Below are 22,943 nucleotides of genomic sequence, written 5' to 3'. Positions count from 1 at the left end.
GTGCCCAGAGAAGTGGTAAATGCTCCATCCCTGGCAGTGTTCAAGGCCAGGCTGGATGGTGACATGGTCTTGGGTAGCATGGTTTCATGTGTGGTGTCCCTGCCCATGGCAGGGGGGTTGGAACTAGATGATCTTAAGGTCCTTTCCAACCCAAATCATTCTGTGATTATTATTAATAAATAATAATAAATCTTTTTTATCTCCTTTGAGGGTGATATTCAAAAGCCATCTGGACATGGTCCTGAGCAACCTGCTCTAGGTGCCCCTGCTTGGTAGAGGTTGGAGCAGATGGCTCCACAAGTCCCTTGCAGCCTCAGCCATTGTGTGGGTTTTATTTTTCATATTTAATCACCAGCAGCAGAGGGGCCTGGGAGCAGGATTTTCATGGTGCTTCAAGGAAGGAAAAGCACTCTAACCCGGTTTTCTCTAGACTTACTATGCATCAGGTAGTGAACAGCAGTTATGTGCATTGAAAAGCAAAGCCTTCCTAAGTGCAACTAGATCTTTTCGTGTAAATTTATTACAAATGATCTGCCCCAAACATTTCTTGTGCGCAATTTCTGTTTAATTTTACTGCAGATGGTTCAGGAGGATTTTTATCTGGTGTTGAATTAATTCCTACTGCTGCATTGCAGAGATGAAGGAACACTTGACATGTTAACTAAAAGCTAGCAGAAGACTCATCTATCCACCTTTTCTCTTCCTTTTATGCTGCCTTTTAACAATCTGATTTCTGCGTCCAGTTAATAACTTCAAGTGGAAAGCACAGAAGGGACAAGGCATGCCAGTAATAGAAATATAAACAAATGCCTTCACCTTTTAACTCCTCCAGCTTGAGTTTCTCACTATTCTTTGTTCTTTATTCTTTTGTCAAAGGATGGCAATTTAGTGAGTTGTGATTCCAGTTTCCATCAGACTGGTGCCTTCATATGTGGAACCCAGTTTCCTGTTATTTTTGTTCTAATTTCAAATGGTAGACCCCTTTCTGTTCTAAACTCTCGCAGTCCTTGGAGGCAGGAATTCACCGAGGGAATGCTGCACTAGAGATTTATGCCTTAGTTACCATATGCAACATTTAACTGTTGTTGCCAAAGCAGTTTGCAAATGTATAGCATGAATGTGAGACTCTGAAAGTACTTATCCTTATCAGTTGCAGGCAGCCCCTAAGGCCTCTCCTTCCTCAGTTTCTCAGCCCCAGATTAAAGAAACTCCTCTCTGAGCTATGGCAACTTCTCTGTGTGTGTCAGGCTTACGGATATAGGTCTGTCTGGACCTGTTCCCCAGCTCTCCAATCACACATTTGTCCACCTGCAATATTAGCACTGTAGGACAAGAGAGTATGTGCACCTCAACAGTCTGCATTGGCACGGGGCTACAGCCTCTGCAGCATCAGTTGTAAGTCAGTTCCCATCAGTGTCTTTGCATCAGCATGATGCATTCTGTCCTGCAGTCTGTGCATTCGCATCTTGAGATCTGTCTGCTTCCAGGGCTGTGGATAGGCTTGTCAGTGCTCCTGCTGGTCTCTGGAGTGGTGAATTCTTCTCTGCATATTACAGGAAGTCCTTCTCCAGCTGTTCTGATCAACTCTGGCATCTGGACAAGAGCTAAGAGCTTTGATAGCGATGGATACCTGAAAGTGCAACTAAACAGCAACAAGAAAGCTTCTCTGGACCTGATGCTGCCCTAGAGATTATTCCATTCTGTACAGGCAGGCTGCGGTCAGGTCATGCCACAACTCCTGTATTGGACCATTCATCAGCACTCATGGCTTTCTTTCATACTTCCAGTTAAGCCATTTTGCTATTTATTTTCTGTGAATATGCAGAGCAATCTAGAATTTACTCCTAGGGATGGTCTGATTGTAATGTTAAAGTCTGAGTGGATTCCTGTTCTTTAGGAAGAAATTGGATATATATTGCCGAGTAAAAATGTTTGCCCTTTACAACATAAATCAAGTGACTGGTACTATGAAGACAGGAGGGGAGTTGGTGAGATGTTCTTTAGGTTCTAAAGGCCACTTTAAAGCCTCTCCTTATTTCTAATCAACGAGCCATTACAAGCTTTTATCTTTTGTTCTCAGCACTCCTTTAGTGCAGAGTTCTTATTACAAAGGCAGCCCAGCCCAGCTAGCTATAACGTGTTGTCACGGCATTTAATGGTGGTGATTTATGTCTGTCAAGCCAAGGAAGAGCTGCTCTGTGTTTTAACACACCCACTGGTGACCTTGAGTACAATCTGATTTCTCTCAAAGCTCAATAGCAAATTTAAAAAATCCCTGCAGGTGTAAGCTTGGAAATCTCTTTTTTAGGTCTGCACAGGTACAGCTGGAGGCTCTGTTATGAGACACCCCAGTTGAGTGCGTCCAGCAAATACCCTCAAAGTGTCACCCTTGCTGACTTCAGGATGCTACACCCTTGAGAAGTGGGGACAGACTCTGACCCACCTTTTACCATGTAAAATGCTCACAAGTGGGAGACTGCAAGTTAGCGTAAACAAACAGTGGGCTGCGGGGGCAGTACTGTGCTTTGGTGGGGTTTTGTTCTGAACGCAGCTTTTGGGTTTCATTGGTTGATTGGGTTTGATTGGGTTGACGGTTGATTGGTTACTGGCTACAGGGGTAAGTCTTGTTCTGCCTTTACTGATTAGGTTGATTCAGTACAAACAGTATACCCTCATTTACTTGCACAGGCAGTGCTGCAGTTTTAACTGTGTCAGTTACTCCAAGGAGGTGACCGAAAACTTCTGTGATTTTAAACACATCTGTTCCCTGAAGCTCACTGCAGTTTCTGAAGTGTTAGTGCTCATGCAAGGGAGGTGGGTGGATGGGCTTGGAAGATCTGCAAGGGCAGTTGGAGTTTAGACTAGGTTAAAGTGATACAGAATCACAGCCTTAATCCTTGAATATAGTACATTAAGCTTAAATGCTGTCATCTGTGGAGGGAAGACACTAGTCAACACTGCCAGCTTTTCCTCTCCTTCTTCCATGCAGATACATAAGGCATCCTGGCAACAAAGAAAGCCCATCCAGGAAGGTGAAGATGCTTCTGCATGCATCTAGAAGAATTGTTTTGAAGCAAATATTGCTCCAGCATCTGTAGTCACTACTACAAAGACAGTGAGGCTGGTTGAAGGGCCTGGCCTTCTGAGTATATGTAGTGGTTTGTATGTGGTAATGGCAATCTTTCCAAATCTGTGCGTTCAGACAGCACTGCAAAACCCCCGACAAGACACAGATGTTTCTGTGAAGAGGTCTGATAGCTAAAGCAGCTTCCGGTTATTTTCAGACGTGCTTCTTGTTGAGTAAAAAGGACAAAAAAACCTTTCCTCTCTAGGTCACAACTGCTCTGATTTATTCAACTCACCTGAAGTGCCTTCTGCTTCTCTAAGAACAGGAAAAATATTAGAGCCTTTACCACAGAGGTTGGTTTATTTTCTATTTACAGTTAGTAATTAATGTTACTGGGAGATGTGTCAGAGCAGACAGTAATATGTACAGTGCCAAACAGTGCAGCACTGGGGAGATGGTTACTGAGTCTGACTCACAGTATGGGTCATGGTACTTGGTCCAAGTATGGCAGTGGCATGACAAATTGATGTATTGCACAAAGGCAGGAGTTTTGTGGGTGTAAATAACCTTCATGTCTGCTGATCTTTACATTGTGGTAGAGAATGCATCCGGTTTCCTTGCCCAAAAGTAAGTACTCACCCAGTGTAATGTGGGTTACTCCAGTAAACAGAAGAGTTGCTGAAACTCATGCAGAAGGACATGTGGCTTTCTCAGAATCCTGTAAGAGGCTGAGACAGCTCTGTCATTTCTTCAGCCTGTTATCCACAAAATCTGGTCACTTGAGAGACTGGCAATCCAGTTTGCCATAAACCAGTGCATGGTGTCCCTGAAGAACTTGACAGCATAAAGAAACTTGTGAGAAGGTGTAACTGTCTTTTGTTGTTGTTCAGTTGGTTGGGGTTTTGTGTTTGTTTTATTATAAAGGCTAATGGAACCTGTGCAATATATTGCATATTGGTTTTGGAACCTAAGCTAGAGAAATCTTATGGCCTTTTTCATTGTGATGTTAGCTAATCACGCCATGTAACGAAGCTAGCACAAATAGAGTTGCAGAATCCTTGCAGATAAAAGCATGTGAAAGGCTGTTTTATTGCTGTAATTTAGTTTGCAGAAATTGGATCACAGCCACTTCCTACAGACTCATTTGAATGCTTTAGTGTGAAATCCACTCAGGTGGAAAGCACTTATACCTACAGATCTTTGAGTAATTTGGTGAATCAGTGGAAGAGTTAGTGGGAGAACAACAGGGTACCAGAGCTGCCCTCAAATCTGCAGTTAGTTACTTGCAGGTTTCTGTGTCCATCAGAAGCCTTCCAGCTAATCCTAGCAGAGTCCTGCTGAGCTGTGTGCTGGAAGGCTGGCTGCTTACTAGTGCCTGGCAACTCCTTTCTGCTCCTCTTCAGAGATAAAAGAAAGACTTTACTTTAAAGGGATGGACTGGAAACATATTATCTTAACAGATTTCTGTAAAAATAAACCTCATCTGCATTGTGGATGTTTCTGAATAAAATACAGATGTAGAAACTGGTCATATTAACATGTATAAGTAGGGACATTTGTATGTTATGGTAAAGATGTTTGGTGGGGGAGTTGTTTTCTTGCTTTGGTTGTTTTTCCCTACCTCTCATCCCTGGGCATGCGTTTTCCTTTTTGACTGTAAAAATTGAGTTCTGTCAGCAGATGTCAGTTCAACTTGGTGCTTCTGGCTGTGACTCCTTCCACAAAGGAAAGAGGAATTTGTTCTATTATAATCTGTGGCAGCTAGCTAAAGGAACTTATTTATTCTGTGTCCTTCAGCAATGCTTTTAGCTAAAATCTAGTCCCTTCTGAGGGATGCTTTGAATTAGTTTCTTGAGAGATGCTGTCTGAAATGAGTGTATTTACATTGTACAGAGGTGTGAATGCGCTAGGTTAGGATAATTTTTCTTGATGGAACTGCAAAAACTCATTGTCTGAAGTAGTAGGAAAAGCAAAATAATTGTACTTGCCCTGGTGCCATCAGGTGGACCTGCTGCTGGTGCCCTGTCCACAGTAAAAGAGGAGTGCTTTTGTTGGCCTTATCCATGAAGACACAGAGTAGCCTATATCTAGGGACCAGCAAGGCATTTCTAATACAAAACCTAACTGTTCTGCTAGGTACCCTGAAATTAACAGGGCAATAGCTTCCAGTTGAAAAATCAGATTCTTCTTCCAGCTGCTGAAGAGTTTGGAATCATTTCAATATAAATAGGTGGTTTTCATTTCTGTGGGCAAGATGGTCACTTCCGGGCACAAGAAATAAAGGATGGTTTTGCTTTGCACTGATTTTGCATGTTGTAAAGAGACTAAACCTTTGTCCTGAGAAAAGGAATGTCAGTAAGCAGTTGGTAGAGCTGTGGCTGTGTCCTCTCTTAGATCTCTCTCCCTTCAAGCCTTCAGCGTTGAAACAAGATTGTTGCTTCACAGCAAATAGCACCTGGGACACAGCATTGCAACCTGTCATGTGCCTTATGAGGATATTTCTTGTGTTAGAATAATATTACTTGCTCTGGAGATATTTGTTTCACAACTTCTTGCTTAATTTGGCGAGCATCATAAGAGGCTTTAATATTTCTGTCAAAATAGTACTAGCACCAGATCTCTGTGGGTCACAGTGGTGACAGTGAAGTGCTGTTTTATGTACCCGTAGTAAGTACTTTTTATTTGTCATCTTAGTATTCTATCTCTACTTGTAACATGGTTATTCCCAGTACTAAAGTAACTTCAAATTCCCACTGTTGTGGCTGTTTCTTTTGTCACTATTAATAGGTTCTTGTGATATGCTTGTGTTTCGATAACAGGTACTTTCCCACAACATTTCCAGACTTCTGTCATATGTTTATTCCCAGTAGAAATTGACCCAGCAATATTGTTGTGGTACAGACAAGAGGTTTCTTGAGAGTTCTTTATTGAAAACTAAGAGAAATTCCATACCTTGCATTTTAGATTAATGTAACAAACTTAGTAAACTATAAAACGCAGATCACTTTATTCCAAGATCATGTCTTCTGAAAGACATGATGGAGAACTCCTTTCAGATGCCCAACTCGGTGTCTGTATTCATAGTCCTGTTGGAGGAGACAGAGTGAAGGCAGAGAAGTCTAATACCAGAGAAAGCAGAGAAGGCAATCTTGGCAGTTAAAATAAGCAGGTGCTACATGCTAGTGTGTTTTGAAGAGGTGCCCACAATGGTCAAGCTGTTCCAATGATGAATGTGTTATTTTCATCAAGACCAGAACACCATTTCAGTATTCTGGCTTTAAAAGGAAAATCCATAGGTGGGTATTTGATTTGAAAGGTTTGCTTTCCTTCAAGTGCTTTTAAGCTGGGTTTTTTCTGTTATATTTAGGGGCATCTTTGTAGGTGCTCTTTACAACAGAGAAATCAGTTGCTGGAGTGGGAAATGGCTGTTCATCTTGAACTACACAGTATTTATGAAATGTCAGGATGAGCTGTGGTCAGTAGCTGAAATATGCTTAGATCAGTGGATAATTAATTTCCTATATGGCTGCACAGTGTAAAGACACTAGTTTGCTAAGATCCAGACAAAACATGTTTCTGTGTTCCATTTCATGTGCTTTGTGGCACACCATAATCATGCCCAAAGAGATGCTGAGAAAAGAGATGCTTGTAGATAATTTCCTCCCAGTTTTTGAACTTCATTGCCCTCATGAATCTGAAATAGCTCAGTTGCTTGTGAGGCTGACTGAGGGCTTGCTGAAACTAGAGCTGGAAAGGTGCAGGGGTTGGTGAGATACTACCTGCTGTATTACCAGTTTGTTTATGTTCTGCTGTACCAAACATGTTAATCTTGATTTGCAGTTGATACTATACCTATTTTTTTGTTATAATGAAAATAAGTCACAAAACAATAAACATAGCTTTTAGATATATATAAATAGCACATGTGACCTAATGAGAGACCAGAATACTCTGTGTTAGTACATAAGGCATAGCAAAATGATCACCTTCTGCCCTTAGCAGTTTATGAATTACTTGTAAGACAAATTTTCACATATGATAAAAGTTCCATTTTATAGTACATTACATTTATGATGTTTTCTAAGTTTTCTGTGAGCAATTACTTAATCTTCCTTCCTATTCTTACACATAGAGTACTGGCAGGTCATACATTCATGCTAAATATATCGCACTCAGATGTGATTCCTGGATTTTACTCACAGTGTTAGTACATTGGCCCAGGCCTACTTATGTGCATCTACCAATATATACGGTGCTTAAATAATACATACAGAGAGTGTGAAACACCACTTAGTTACGTACCTCAATTTACACATGGGTGTTAGTAGCAGTAGTGCTAGATACTGCATCAAAGCCCTCTTTTTGTCAAAAAGATGGGAATTTGGTGGGCTCAGACTTGTCACTAAAAAAAATAATTAGAGCTGCAAGACAAATTTGTGTCTGATTACTGTATGAATGGAATTGGTTATTTAAAATTGGTTATTGGCTGTCTTTTTTCTGCTTGTTTCCAGGTTGCATGGCCGATACCATGAAATGGCACCAAACGTTGTGCCCATGGACTATACAAAGGACCCAGATGTTAAACTACCTATGCAGCTTATAATAAACATGCCTGAGCTAAAGGTATCACTTCTGACTGCTTACAAACTGTGTCTTAAGTTATGCAGCTCATCTGCCAGAAGAGGTTTTGCCATGTGAGTTTGATATCCTGAAGCAATGGGGCATGCTGAGGTCACAGAATCACAGAATGGTTTGGGTTGGAGAGGACCTTAAGATCATCTAGTTCCAACCCCCCTGCCATGAGCAGGGACACCTCGCGCTAAACCATATCGCCCAAGGCTCTGTCCAACCTGGCCTTGAACACCGTCACGGATGGAGCATTCACAACTTCCTTGGACAGCCCATTCCAGTGCCTCAGCACCCTCACTGTGAAGAACTTCTTCCTTAGATCTAATCTAAACTTCCCCTGTTTTAGTTTAAACCCATTACCCCTTGTCCTACCACTACAGTCCCTAACGAAGAGTCCCTCTCCAGCATCCTTGTAGGCCCCCTTCAGACACTGGAAGCTGCTCTGAGGTCTCCACGCAGCTTCTCTTCTCCAGGCTGAACAGCCCCAACTTTCTCAGCCTGTCTTCATACGGGAGGTGCTCCAGCCCCTGACCATCCTCATGGCCTCCCCTGGACTTGCTCCAACAACTCCAGTCCTTCTTATGTTGAGGACACCAGAACTGCACACAATATTCCAAGTAAGGTCTTCCCCTTCCTGTTACTGTTCAAGGGCAAAGCTAGCCCCAGAAACTGGAAAGTATTTAGGTGGATGTCTGTCTCACAGAGATAGTTGGGATAGATGTTAAATGAGTAGGATATATAAATCTAGTGGTCTTTCCATTTTCTATATATTGATCCTTAGAAGCCAGTGGGATTTGTGTGAAAAGCTGGTTGGCAATCAGAAGTTCTTATCTCAGTGTGTTGACAGGAAATTTGCCAGATTATTTTTTGTTACTATTTTGTCAGTTCCACAATCGAATATGGTTTTAATGGGACAAATATAGATTTTTATTTTTATTTTTTAAACAGTTCATTGAATTCGGCTTTCTTTTATGTATGCGAATTATTTGACAGCTTTAAATTTTTATCATGATGATACAACTATTGGTTCACTGCTACACTTGCATGAAGTATTATTAAGCTTTTAAAGAGCCATGCCATAAAAACCTTGTAATTTATGGCCTTCCACTTCATTTTAATGATACAGAAGTTCTTCCTTAATGTTGTAAGATATGGAATATGTGAGAGGGAGAAAAAGTACAGCCATAACCATTCAGATGTCTTATAAATATTTCACATAAGTTTTGTATAGCATAAATGTTTATATTGTTTTTCTTATTATGCAAAAAAGGAAATTAGTCAACAGACAGAATGACAAACACTTGTGGAAAATGCCTTATGTTTTAGTTACCTCAAATTAAGTTCCATTTGGAGATAGCAACAAAGGTTTCCAACTTGATTATCTAGAATTAAGTATAAGGTATAAGTAGGTATCAAAACCAGTAGCCTGCTAGAAGTTGCTAGCACAAGCAGACCTCATAAGCCCCTCAGGCTGTATTCTAAAGTCTAGTATTAAATGACTCAATGGAGCTAAAAGTTAGGAATTGGAAAGCCTGCTCTAAGTCATCTTTGTACAAGATCATAGGATCAGATTAAGATACCACCAGGTGAATAGAGAACAGTCATGCACAACTTTTCACAGAGACAAGGAAGTATTCCATGAAATTACAGACAGACAGCTGCCATAGTGTGGATATATTGAGGAATTCATTGTCACAAGACATTTTGGCAAGGACAGCATTAGTCTGCAAAAATGACTTAAGTGCTTTTTGGATCAGAATGCCACAGATTGCCATCAGAAGGATCACTGTATACATCTCCTCTAGAAGCAGTCCCTAGATCTGCTGGATTTATTCTTAATGGCCAGGAGAGGTTTGCCTGAGATGATATAATCTAAGGACCTGCTCTTAGCAGTTACTTGGAAGCAGTTATTTGAAACAGCAGCTAGTACAAAAGGAAGATGATTCTTCATCTTGAAATAGGAATATTTGCCTTACTGAAATGCTCTGATGTTGGATGGGCAGCTGTATTAAATGCAAATCAATGTTGTGTGGAATACAGTACCAAAAAATTACTAATAGTCTTAACTATGTGAATATAAACTACACAGCTTTTTTAGTAGCTGGCAGGATGAAATAGTATTGTCTAAATATCTTGAAGTATTCTGATTATTTTCAGCCATCTGCTATTTTTGCTTCTGCATAGATATTGAATTCTTCTCCTTGTGGTAAAATGTATCATCCCCAAGGGGTTTTGATTCATTCATCCATTACTGCAAGTGTCTGCAACTCATTCATCACTGTAGCGTCTTAGGTGCTTCTACTGGCACTTCTGGTATAGACGGTCAGTGGTGTCTCTAGGATCTTGATAGTGCCATGTGAAATTCTCTCTCTTGGTTACGTGTGCCATGTGAAATTCTCTCTCTTGGTTACGTGACTTCAGAGTTGAGCTGCCAGATTGCTGAGAGTTGATTTGTGAAAAAATAAAAGCTGAGTTCAGTAAGGGAGGTGAGAAATGATGATCACACACATTCTTTCTGGCTTCAGTGACACAGGATTGAACAGTTAAGAAAACGCTTATTTAGTGAAGACTTTAGGCAGTCTGGTACTTGAGATAAACCAGAAATTTTATACTGGACTATGATTAGATTTTAAGATACAGGAGAATATCTCACTACCTTAGTGATCTTAGGTGGTAATGATAACAGACTTCCTAATAGGCTTCCATATGTGAAGTGGATCATAATTTATCTTGTTGCATGACATCAAGTCTTCAAGGCTTTCTGACCCAGCTTTAGCAGATATCTCCAGTGTAATGGAACTAGATTTTATGAAAATAACAGGACAATATTCAATGTTGGATTTTATAATAATTCTCTCCCAAGTCTCAGAAGGCTGTGGAAGAACCTTGCAAATATTGCTGTCAGACTACTCATTTTATTTCAGGAATTCTAGCAGTTCATAGAGAAAGTGCTTTCAGTAGCTAGTGAGGTTGTTTCCAGTAAAATATCAGTTAGAAGAGACTAGATCTTCCTCTGTAACTCTTTCAAAACTTTGACACTGAAAAATACTAAAATGTCACCGAGGACCTCTGTTATAAACCAGTCAATCTAGTCATAGAACATTTGGTGAGTACCTGCCCAGATGCGAGAGGGCAGGAAGAGTCTTTCCCCTAGAGTTCATTTTCCAAGCTATCTACGTAGTAACTTTAGCTCATATATGAAGAAAAAAAATATATCTTTAACCTTTGCAACTTGACCAGAGCACTAAATAAATTGCTACGGTGTTTTCTTTCTTCAGTAGATTTTCATCAAGGCGAAGACAAAGCCAACATTGAAATCTTAAAATAGAACTAAATGAACTAAATGTCTATTGAATTCTACTAAAATTAGTGATAATTTCAATGCACCTGGCTTTTTTCATATACACATTATATTTCTAGTTACTGGCAGTGCCGAGCACAATACCACTGCACATTCTGACAAATGGATAGAATCAATAATGCACTTTCCTAAATTAGATTCTGCCACTGTAAAGAAAGATCTTTACCTCATGCATTAATGTTTTGAGCCAGGATTTTTGTATTTAAAAATAATAATAAAAACCAGCTGATGCTCACTTACTTGAATTTGTGATGAATTATTCACAAGCTCATGATTCTTAAAAGTTGAAAGTCAGGACAAGAAATAAATAAATAAAGAAGGGGCAGATGCTTTAAGTTGATTAGATCTACCATTACACTGAAGTTACCAGAGCTAGTTTACTCCATCTGCTTCAGTGCAGTCTCTGTTCTCTAATTTTGAAGATCTTTGTTACACAGGCAGCAACCTAATAAAATAACTTTAGGGCATATGGACACCTGTGAGACTGCAGTGATAAATATTGCAGCATTGTAGCAATGATGTGGGCTGTTCAGGGTGAGACCATGTAGAAGCAAAAGCATCTTTATTTCAAAACAAAACGAATTTCACTTGCATTATCCCCATCATTCCCACAGAACAAAACACAGGAATGTAACCTGATGACAGAGATCACTTATGAGCTGTACAGGCTCATAAGGTGGCCATCTTCTTTGTGGCACATCCATCCCTGATTGTCTGAATCTTCAACTTGGTGTGTGGCCTGTCTCTGGTTATTGTAGTGTAGAGCAATTCTTCTGTCAGGAGTTGGGCATAAAAGGACTTCCTGGAGGGGAACCATTTTTGTTTCATTCATTTTACAGTCCGTTGCTTTCTTTTTTTTTTTTGGCTCATGCAGTATCTTCATTGATCCTCGCAGGCCTTGTCATTAGCTGCAGCAGTGAGTAAGGTAGTTCATAAATCTACACACTACAGAAACAGACTGACCACAGGAATCAGTCAGGAGAGAGAAAGGACACTCGGGGGACAGCAAATTGATCACACATTTCAGAAGCAGTGTTAGCACCCTATTTTTGGTAAGTCCAAACATGAATGCATGCGAGTGGTTTCAAAATAAGATGAAAACACTTCCTACACTTTTAATAGGATGGAATTTTAGAAGTGATTTCAATGGGTCCAGAGTTTCAACGCTTCCCATGTAAAGGCAATGACACTTGAGAGAGCAGGTTGATTCTTCCCAAACCCCCACCCCTGCTCTGGCCAATCTTTTTCTGCAGCTCATCCCAAATTTCTCATCTCTGCATCCAGTTAGTTATTTCTAGTTCAGTTCTGGTGTCCCCAACAAAAGAAGGACCTGGACTGTTGGAACAAGTCCAAAGAAGGGCCACGAGGATGATAAGGAACTGGAGCGCCTCCCATACAAAGACAGGCTGAGAACATCGGGGCTGTTCAGCCTGGAGAAGAGGAGCTGTGTGGAGACCTCAGAGCAGGAAGTGGGCCTACAAGTGTGCTGGAGAGGGACTCTTCATCAGGGCCTGTAGCAATAGGACACAAGGGGCAATGGGTTCAAACTTAAACAGGGGAGTTTTAGGTTAGGTATAAGGAAGTCATATCTAAAACTACTTAGAGCATTAACTATCTTCCCTAATGTCAGTGGGGACTTATGTTCAAATACAAAAGAGAAAATGATCATTATGTTTCTGTAGGCATAAAATGAGAAGTGTTTTGTAGTGACTGTCCAGCTCTGTTATCTTGACCTATCTTGCAACTTTACTTGCAACCTTTAATTTCCAGAATGTAGTCAGCTTGTGAAAATAGGATACAGTACTTTAATTTGTTAAGCTGCAAAATGAATAGGGCAAAAGGACAGCTCAGTCCTTTCCAAGAGCCTGTGAGGGAAACTAGAGAAGTAACAAGTGACTTGGTAATTTTCAGCTGTAATTTCAGGAGTAAACCCTGTAATAGTTTCTTAGAAAACTAATGGCTATGTGTTGTTGTATGTGTTCTATATATGTGTGCTGGAATAGATGCCACGTGTCATTCAAAAATGTATGTCACATGTTGTCACACAGTTATCTGAGTAGAGGAAGTGATCATTAAAAAGGTGGATGGCACATTTAGGAGGGTTATCCAAAGCCACAACAGCAGCATCAACCTGCAAAACAGCAGAGTTTCAACTGTAACAAAGTTCTGTTTCTGTCTCTTCTCTCATTTTTGCTGTAAGAGGACAGAAGGAGCTTTTTAACAAGACAAGGGTAAGTTTCTAGTTCTAAAAGGATTCTTTTTTAAACAATTAGTGCTTGAGGGAAAGCAATCTATTAAGGAACAGTATCATTTTACTCCCTTCCCCCATAGCTTTTCCTTTAAATATTACGGAACCCTAATCTGTGCTCTTTAGAGCAGAGGTAATGAAATTACAGAAAGGATGTGAAAAGTATCTGTGAAGGTAAGCTAATACTTTCCATTGTGTAAGCTGCAGATATACTGCCTGAAGACACATAATATGAGAAAGTTAAAGGAATCAATATGAGGAAAGATTTTATTTTTCATTTAGATTTTAGACCCAAGCATGCTTCTTCAATAACTCTTTGCCAAATAGATCTCTATTGTAGTTCATCTGTATTTTCAAGATCTCTAACATGCCAGATAGATAGATAATTCATCTTATGCAACTGCAATATGCTTATTGAGTCAGGGAACTTATGCCTAGCATTTCTAATGCAGAAAGTCCTGGGTTTGATACTCAGTCCTGATAGGGACATTTGCATCTGTGTACTCCCTGTTTGTTACCCAATACCACCTCTAAGATGTCACTTTACAACTGTTACCATGACACTTAGTTCGATGAGGTTTGTTCCAAAGAAAGCAGTACATATATTAGAAATAAAAAAGATGATTTTTCTAACACGTTTTCTCATTTACTCGGATGTTTACTATTCTCTAATATTAACTATTTAACAGATACACCTATTTTTTTCTGTATTTTTAGGAAGAAAATGGGCCTTTTGATGTATTTGAGCCCAAATGAATCTTACTTTGGGTTATTAATAAAAGGACAATTTGAAACAATAAAACCAATTGTTTTGCACTGGGTGTCTGTATGCATATTCAGACCAAAACAGGCATAATTCCAAGCACTCAAGTCAGATACTTTAGCCTTAGCAGTACCCACAGATGCACATCTGCTCTGCCTCCTCTACACATCATGCACGTGATGCGAGTGATCGTTGCATATCCTTTTACAGTGACTTTCAGCCATCTGGCTGATTCTGGGGTGTTGTTTTTCATTCTGAGACTATTGAGAGAGGTGACCTGCTGCTTTTTTGAGGCTGTTGTCTTTTCCTTTTCAAGAATCCCTCTTTTCTACTCTATTTAATGTCTTATTTATTTTCATTTGGCCTGGTTTTGTCTTCATCGAAACAGTGAGCTCAGCCTTATGTATTCAGCTCAGAGCACAGTGAGCTTATTACTCTTGTACCCTTTGAAATCTGTAGGCACACTCTCTGTCGTAGAATTACTTTGGTCATGGAGCCCTGTAGGAGAATTGGAATTTAGTATTGACTGCTTTAATGGGCTGTCACTTGATCTTATGGCTTTGTGGTCCCTACTTCATCTATCCATTAAAACAGCCTTATTCTTGGCCATTCTTTCTGCTAGGAAGACTGGAGTGATCTTAGCATTTAGTAGTGAATTTTGAATCTTAGAATCATTTAGGTTGGAAAAGACCATTTAAGATCATAGAATCTAACCATTAACCAACCACTGGCAAGTCCACCACTAAACCTTGTCTGTAAGTACCATATCTACATGTCTTTTAAATACCTTCAGGGATGATGACTCCATCAATCCCCTGAGCAGCCTGTTCCAGTGCTTAACGACTCTTTCAGTGAAGAAACTTTTCCTAACATCCAATCTAAACCCGCCTTGGTGCAGCTCGAGGCTGTTTCCTCTTGTCATATCACTTATTACTTGGGAGAAGAGACTTGGTGCCCACCTTGCTTTATTCCTCCTTTCAAGGAGTTGTAGAGAGCAATAACATCCCCCCTGCGCCTTCTTTTCCTCAGGCTGAACAACCTCAGTTCCCTCAGCCCAGTTCCCTGTAACAGCTCTGTTGCCCTTCTCTGGACCTGCTCCAGCACCTCAATGTCTTTCTTGTACTAAGGGGAACAGAACTGAGCACAGGATTTAAATCCTGATTGTCTTAGGGAATTATGTTTCCAATGTCTGCTTCTCAGATCTCACACATCCTTAGAAGATTGTCGCTCACCCTAATGGTTTGTCATTAGATGGGTATTTGCCTTTTTGGCAGACTCCAATTGGAGTCTTTTGGCAGATCCCCATTCCTCTTAGAGAAATTAAGCTTTTGTATTCTATGCTTGTCTTTTAACAAGAGTTCTTAAAATTTTTTCATTATTTGAGGCTAAAACAAAATATATCTTAACTCTGTGCGGGTGACAGAATCATTACGCTTCCAAGTTCCCCCTGCGATTTCAGTTGAACACCTTTATCTTCAGCTCTTGTTGTAAGCTGCTGCACACCATTTAACAGTTGTTGAATTTCACTTTAGAGGCAGCTGCATATTAGTGGTAAGTAGCCCAATTCTTGTAACGTACTTTATGTTCCTTTAAGGTGAAGGATACTACATACATATGAAACATCAATCTGTTCAAGTACCTTTGCTTTGGACATGCTGCTTGTATTTTTTTAGGATATGCAATCGAGCTCTGAGCTTTCACAATACTGCTTCTTCTAAAGCCCAATAAAATGCTGCATGCATATTAAAAATAATGAACATGATATGCCACCACCAGAGCTGTTTACTTTTATGGGAGATCAGTCTGTGTTTTGGCTTCAGGTATGATCTGTAGAACAGCTTTGATGAGTTGCTGCTCACAGCCCAAATGATGTGTGTGTGGTTTGTTCGTTTTCAACTAAATTCATAGAATCACAAAACGGTTTGGGTTTGAAAGGATCTTAAGATCATCCAGTTCCACCCCTGCTGCCATGGGCAGGGATGCCTCACACCAAATCATGTCTCCCAAGGCTCCTTGAACACTGCCTGGGGTGGAGCATTTACCACTTCTTTGGGCAACCTGTTCCAGTGTCTCACGACCCTCACTGTAAATAATTGAATTGATTTTTCCCAGTTTTATAGACATAGCTATAAATTTATTTTGGGTTTTCACGTAGTTGTGTTACCGTAAGAACATTCTGTTTGGACATGAGAGTAGTAAAGCAACTTATGCTTGCTTGTGTGTTTATGGTTCTAGAATATTGTCTGATTCAGGATCAGCTCGACACCAACTTGGCTGATAGAGTGCTAGAAAAAGATCTTAGTATCATCTCCTGCAGAGATGAAACTCCATTTAAAACTCTGGAGTCCTGTAGTAAGTTCAACCAGAGGTAGGATATTGATGTTTATCAGAGTGAAAATGAAAGACTTTTCTGCAATATTCTCCTGGGATGTGACTCTACATCCTTAATGAGCAGGTATGGTTTGGCTGATGGTGGATTGACGGTGCCATATCAGTCAGGTGTGGAATTCAGATATTTACTGTCTAAAGTATTTGTTCCTCCAGCCTTCAGTCCGGTGGCATGAAGACCCCATCTGTTTCATTGGCTTTCCACCTTATCTCCATTTCCTTCCACTCCTCTCATGCCCTGTTCATGTGTGCTATCTTCTCCATTTAGGAGCTGTAACCCTGCTGACCATGTCAGTCTTACACCCTGTCAGGAACCTGTTACAGGCAAATGATCTTCACACTCTTAGTATCTTTACCCTTGCAGTTACAGAGCATGTGTTTCACACAGGAGAAATGAGGTGAGCACCAGTTTAGACAGAATGAGCAGCAATGGAGCTGAAAGCCTGGGTGAGCAGTGGTACTATGCAGCAGCATGTTCTGCTGACACTTTCTGCTAAAGCATGCACATGGAAATTTTTAGATGGATTTTGGAAGAAAAGAGAAGTTGTATTCAAAGAGACAGCCATGGAGTGAAATACTCATTAACAGTGACCCTGTGGGGGTTTGACCTTCTGAATACTAAAACCAAAATATATCTGTTTTCACAGGAGAATCCCTTCAAGGAAAGGATTGTGGAATCTTTCTCAGAAGATGGAGAGGGGAGCCTCAGCTTCAATGACTTTGTGGATATGTTCTCTGTGCTCAGTGAAATGGCTCCCAGAGAGCTTAAAGCAATCTATGCCTTCAAGATCTATGGTACTGTATTGGGAGGCTTTTGTGTGCTTTTTTCATTTAAAGTAAATGAGTTTGAGAGTTGTTGGTGATCTTTCTTTTGGTTCTTTTATTGTTTAGATTTTAACACAGACAACTTCATTTGTAAATCAGACTTGGAACAAACCCTCAATAAGCTGACTCGAGAAGAGCTAACAGCAGAAGAGATCACCCTGGTTTGTGAGAAAGTAATAGAAGAAGCTGACATGGATGGTGATGGGAAACTTGGATTTGCAGATTTTGAAAACATGATTTCCAAAGCACCAGACTTCCTCAGGTATTGTTTTAAGGAAAGGGTAGTCTCTTCCATATTTTCAGACACTTTTTTAGGATATCACTGTGTAACACAAGAAATACAAGAAGTGCCAGACATAAGTAATTCACTAAAGAGCTGCCTAGATGATGACTTCTTACCCTAACTCAGTTTACTTTTCGAGAGCATATTCCAGGTCTCTCCTAACTTGAAGGCTAAGAGCTTACCTTCTTTGGTTTTTGTTTTCTTTTTTGTTTGTGTGATTTTGACCTAAGCTTGAATTCATATTGTCCTCAAGCCTTTAGCAGGAATCCATGATGTCTGAATAGGAATGTGTGTAAATACTGTATACGCGTTACAAATACACATGGTAACGCATTGATCTTTTGTGCTGAGAAGATGAGAGTTAGAGGGCATTAGAGTGGTACAGTTCATGCTGGTAGCAGAAAATCAATTAAAATGATGAATTACTGCAGTAATCCCATCTCCACTGTTAACCAGTTTTGGGGGTTTTGTTTGTTTGTTTCTAACTGATATTTTTTTTATTGTTGTTGCAGAGTTTCTTCCTAATAATCTGCAGATAAACCCCTGCTGACTTAAGGCAGTTCTTCTGGCATGTTTCATATTTAAAGAGACCTTTTGAAAAGGACAATAACTTGATATTTTTACACATTAATAAAACATCTTACATAAACTTACAGTTAAGTCTATAGGAATACGGGGATAGACCTTCTTTAAGAAATTACAGTGAACCAGCCGGTAAAATAACATACTCCCAGATTGGAAGAAGTTCATATTTGAATCTTAAATCCACTGGCAGAGTAAACTGAAGCTCTAAAATCCAGGTCTAAATTTCTCCCCAAATTTCAGTGGTCTGGGTTAACTGTGTCTAATAGTAAATGCTTGATAACCTGAAAAGGTGTTTTCCATTATCTTTGCTCATACACATTGTTGTGAAGTTTGATAGTATTGCTGTATGTCTAGTGATAATGATAACATCCAAGTTCTAACATCCGGGAAGATAAATAATCCAACGATTGCAAGCAGGTATACAGTCTTGACTGTAAGTTGCTTGGGGAATGCTGGAATTAGTAAATTCTAGTTTCTGCAGTCTCAAGTCTCCTGGGGAGGTGGCTGATAGCTGAGAAGGTGTTCAGCAGCAATTTTTTGCTGCAGTTAAGGTGCGAAGACTGGTTCATGTATGTGGATTTTCTAATGTCTGAAAATACGCAGGATTATTTTTCATCTTTCTATGACATGGGACACTTAGTGGCTTTTTTTTACACAGCTGCCTGCTTGCAGGAGTTGGCAGAACCTTAGTCATCTTTCAGTCACATGTTGTTGAATTCTGCCAAGAGATTGAGAAATTACGGTGGAGGATCACCAAAGTTCACAGTCAGACTGATTGAACAAACTGTATTTTCGTAGGAAATAAGGTTAAACATTAGAATAGAATAAAGATGGATCAAAATTTGGACTGATAATGCTGATGGTGTTTACAAAGTTTTAAGTGTCCTGCAGAACACAGAACAGTTTATTTCTTTCATTAATGAAATTTCTGAGGAAAGACATTAGAACAAAATGATTCTACAATAGAGTATGAGGACAGGATTCCTGTGAACCGTCAGAAACATCAGTGCCTCAAGAGAATATGCCGCAAAGTTAATGTGGATGCATTTTATACATTAGAAACATGTCAGGCATTCTTTGACTAATCAAATGTAACAACAGAAACTCTTTTAGAACAAGATACATCTCACCATTATGGCGAGGGTCAGCTGAGTAGGTATTCTAATATTTTATTTACATATATTTCCACCTAAGAAAATGTTTTCTTTATACTGTTATCTGCATTAGAAGCTGCTGGGGTCAGGCAGTTTCCTTTAATCAATCAAAAGGCTGTAGTGTACCTGCAGATCTGGTATAGAACAGAGATCAAATGTGAAGAATTGAAGGTAGATCTGAAGACTCAGCAGAAGCTGTAGTTTCAGAAGTTTCCTGTGCCATGAATGACTTTACTGCTGTGTTGTAGAGACTTGCAAACTGCTGACTGAGAATTACAAGCTGAGGATGCTGTGCAATCCAGACATTTCCTGAGAAAGCAGGGAAAAGCATTTGCCACTGTAGTCGTTGAAATGACTGTCATAATTATTTTTCTTCTCCAAGTCTGTGATGATTTGTGAGGCTGAGGAGATGGGTGGAAAGTCCTGAGTGGTGGGTACTCAGCAGTGCAAGAAGATGAGTAAAAAGAGGGATGAAGTGACAAGTATGCTCTGCCATTCCTTGAGCAGGTGATATCTGCTCTGTTATATGGGACCAGTGCTTACTTGACTTCTGACAAACATTGAGAACTTTTATCATATGAACTGTCCAACTGTAAAACGTCATCATCATTAACATGAGATAAGAAATTACTGAGGAGAAATACTTTGTTTATCCTGTTTGTGGAAAACCTTTGAAGGCCAGATTCCCATAACAATGTGTACTGTGTTTTTGAAGCACTTTTTCACACAGCTCAGTATGTTGTTTGAGTTTATTTAAGCTGTCATCCTCTCAGGCATACTTAATAGATACAGCGGGTGTTCATTTCGGCACCATGATCCAGGCTTTGACCTGGTGCAAGCTAAGGTTCATCCACTGATTTTCCTTATCATTTGTTTCTCAAACCTTTACTTAATGACCCTGTGTAAGTTTAATCTCCTACAGACAGTCTTTGCAAGCTCTGTACTGCTGTCAGGCAAATGAAGATGCAGTACAAGGCTGCTGCTTGATTTGTACTGCTGTGGTTGAGGAATTTTTTTTAAGCCCAGAAGAAAACACTGCTAATGGTTGGCCAGGGAAGAAGATACATGCATTTTTGGCTGTTATCCCAGAAGCTTGGGTAAGCTGTAAATGATAATGACAGTTGCTAGTTCAGAAAATTTGATCCCAGTAGGCTTATTTCACTCAAATTTGCTATCATTAAGATGCCACTTGTAGTTTAATGGAAGTATTAGCAGTCTGAACTGGCACTAGCTAAGTGTTCTGTTCTACAAGACTGGTTACGTTTTCCACAGGAAATTGTTCTATAAATCATCCTGGAAGTTTAAGCTTATTTGAATGCCTGAAGGTGAAACATACTATAACAATTGGAAATGGAGTTTGAGCAGAATATAACATTAGTAACACCTGGGAGCTGCCAGAACTAGACAGAGAAACAACAATGTGTTATTGGAAATGCAGCTTTTCTGAAACCTTACTGGGCCTTCACCCATAAAACAGTTGATGCCCTGGCTCCAGTCCTACCTGAAGCTGAAGTAACACAAACTGTCTTATAGGAAATGTGCATCTCATAAGACCTGTCCCAACAGGCAGATTATCTAGTTCTCAAGGACCAAAATTAGAGCTAGTGACAAATGGGCAAGAGATGCTCAGCAAGAAAGCAGTGGAAGGGAGTATTTATTGTCAGTGTTTTTCACAGAATATTTTAGCTGCTTCTTAGTAAGAAGCTTGATTTACAAAATGATACGAGACGTTTCTAATAAATAGATTCCCACTGAAGTAGATTTGGCTGGATTTTTATTTTGAAGGAGTCATGACTAAAGACTTTTCACATCCAATGCTGTGAATTTTTTAGCTCCTGTGTTTTTTGCCTGTGTGGGACTTAACTTTTCAACAGGTTGGATTAACGTGGGGCTCTAGACATTGCTTGAGTTGTGAACAGGATGTTCATCTTTTTGTTTCTGTAAAACATTAGTACTGGTAAGCTCTTTGCATCACCACTGTATGCTTTCTTTCACGGTACTTAGGCTAGTGTGCCAGACTGCTATACATCATACCCTTCAGTGTCACCCAGACTGAAGACATTCCTACGCACAAAGTTCCTAGTTACCACTGTGAATATGAAATTGTATATCCTCTGAATACATACTACAGGCATTCCTTCAGTGAATTCCTGACTCAAATCAAATAGCTGTGAATAAGTTAGAGCATTGCCTTTGTAAGATGAAATCCAAAACCTGTACATCCAGAACTCTTCAGCCTCTCAAATACTCTAAACTTCTAGAGTTTTCTTTCAGTGTAGGCATCGAAATGGTAGAATTTACATATAAAAATACATAATGATCCATTATTATTTCAGTCAAGAAAGAAACATATGGTTTACACTGTTGTGATGTTGAATAGAGATTGCTACCTAAAGAAAGTGAGCTTTCAGCATGCCCTCTTTAAATTGTCTTTTACTGTCCTGTAAAGATGCTCAGGAGTTCTTCTGAAAACCGATGGCAGTAGTAAGGCATACTGCTTGCCTATTTCAGAGTGCAAATAGAAAGAAGATAAAATCAGGGTCTCTTGCTCTTAGCAAGAGAAACAACAAATTTATCTGCCTATTCTGACTTGCTTAGGAACCCAAATTCTGTGCCATAGCAAAAGTACCACTGGGAAACATTTAGCTCTGCTGTATATCCAATAAATAGGTCAACTTACACTTGATTTACTCCAGTGCTAAGCTTGCCTCCCTAATATTTTCAGAAGGTGGAGTTTTCTCCCAGGATGCTTAAATCTTTCTGAGAACGTGAGAGAAGAGATTCAGATGCATTACACAGCACCTTCCTTTTTGTACTTGAAGGAAAATGTGCATAATGACAGATGTATTTATATCTCTTAATATTTTTCTTTCCTTTGCAGTACTTTCCACATAAGAATCTGAAGATGTTTCTGTGAGCCAGTGTTATCAGAAATGACTTGCCAGTCCAGCCTTTCTGAATCTCAGGCACTTTGGGGGCTTTTGTCCTCTAATTATGGCTTCTTAGAACTCAGCAGAAAGTACTGAAATAATTCTGGTCCACGGAGAGGCAGATGCATCATGTGATCCACAGGATATTTGTAACAGTCACATTTTTATCTCCACTGCTGGCCAAGCACTTTGGCGAGGATCGTTGGTTGTTGGGTTGTGGGGTTTCTTTTTTTTTCCTCTCTCTTTTTTTAAACAGGCAGAATCAGAATATTGTTAAAGGTGTTTCCACATAGTTTTTATATTTATGAATATTTAATACTGCTCTTAAAAGTGCAAAAAATTAAAAAAAGGACAGAAAGATTAGCTTTGATGGCTTTTCCAAAAGTATTTGAAAGAAAGCAAGGGCCTTAAGTAATGAGATGCCTCTATCACTGTGTTGTACAGCTGGGGATCTTGCATGGAAATTATCTTCGGTGAAAAAACTGCAGTCAAGATCATGGTCCCAGTGTTGAAGACAACCACATCCCAGGTTTGCCTTTCAGTCCCAGAAATGGCAGTTGCTGGGTTTGGTGCTTACCTTCAACCAGTATTTTATGGATTGTCATGTCCTTATGAAACTTGAAATATTTGCCTTTTGTATATGGTAACTGTATACACAATTCCTTTCTTCCCAAGGTAAATGTTAAAACTGTGTCCTTATTCTCAAAGGG

General features: G+C 39.7%; 1 protein-coding gene across 1 annotated transcript in view; it reads left to right on the top strand.

The window, feature by feature from the left end:
* Window positions 1–22,608, top strand: part of CIB2 (calcium and integrin binding family member 2) — a 38,637-nt gene extending 16,029 nt beyond the window's left edge. The window contains exons 3-6 of the mRNA XM_010011089.1: window positions 7,579–7,690; window positions 17,104–17,251; window positions 17,348–17,543; window positions 22,185–22,608. Of these exons, the coding sequence (XP_010009391.1) occupies window positions 7,579–7,690; window positions 17,104–17,251; window positions 17,348–17,543; window positions 22,185–22,206 (478 nt within the window). The 3' untranslated portion in view covers window positions 22,207–22,608. The remainder of the gene's footprint in view (window positions 1–7,578; window positions 7,691–17,103; window positions 17,252–17,347; window positions 17,544–22,184) is intronic.
* Window positions 22,609–22,943: the final 335 nt, after the last annotated feature.

The sequence above is a fragment of the Nestor notabilis genome, unplaced genomic scaffold, assembly GCF_000696875.1.
Source record: "Nestor notabilis isolate BGI_N333 unplaced genomic scaffold, ASM69687v1 scaffold1023, whole genome shotgun sequence".
In the NCBI taxonomy this organism is placed as follows: domain Eukaryota; kingdom Metazoa; phylum Chordata; class Aves; order Psittaciformes; family Psittacidae; genus Nestor; species Nestor notabilis.
Note: the sequence above shows the minus strand (reverse complement) of the source record. Positions and strands in the feature narration are given on the sequence as shown.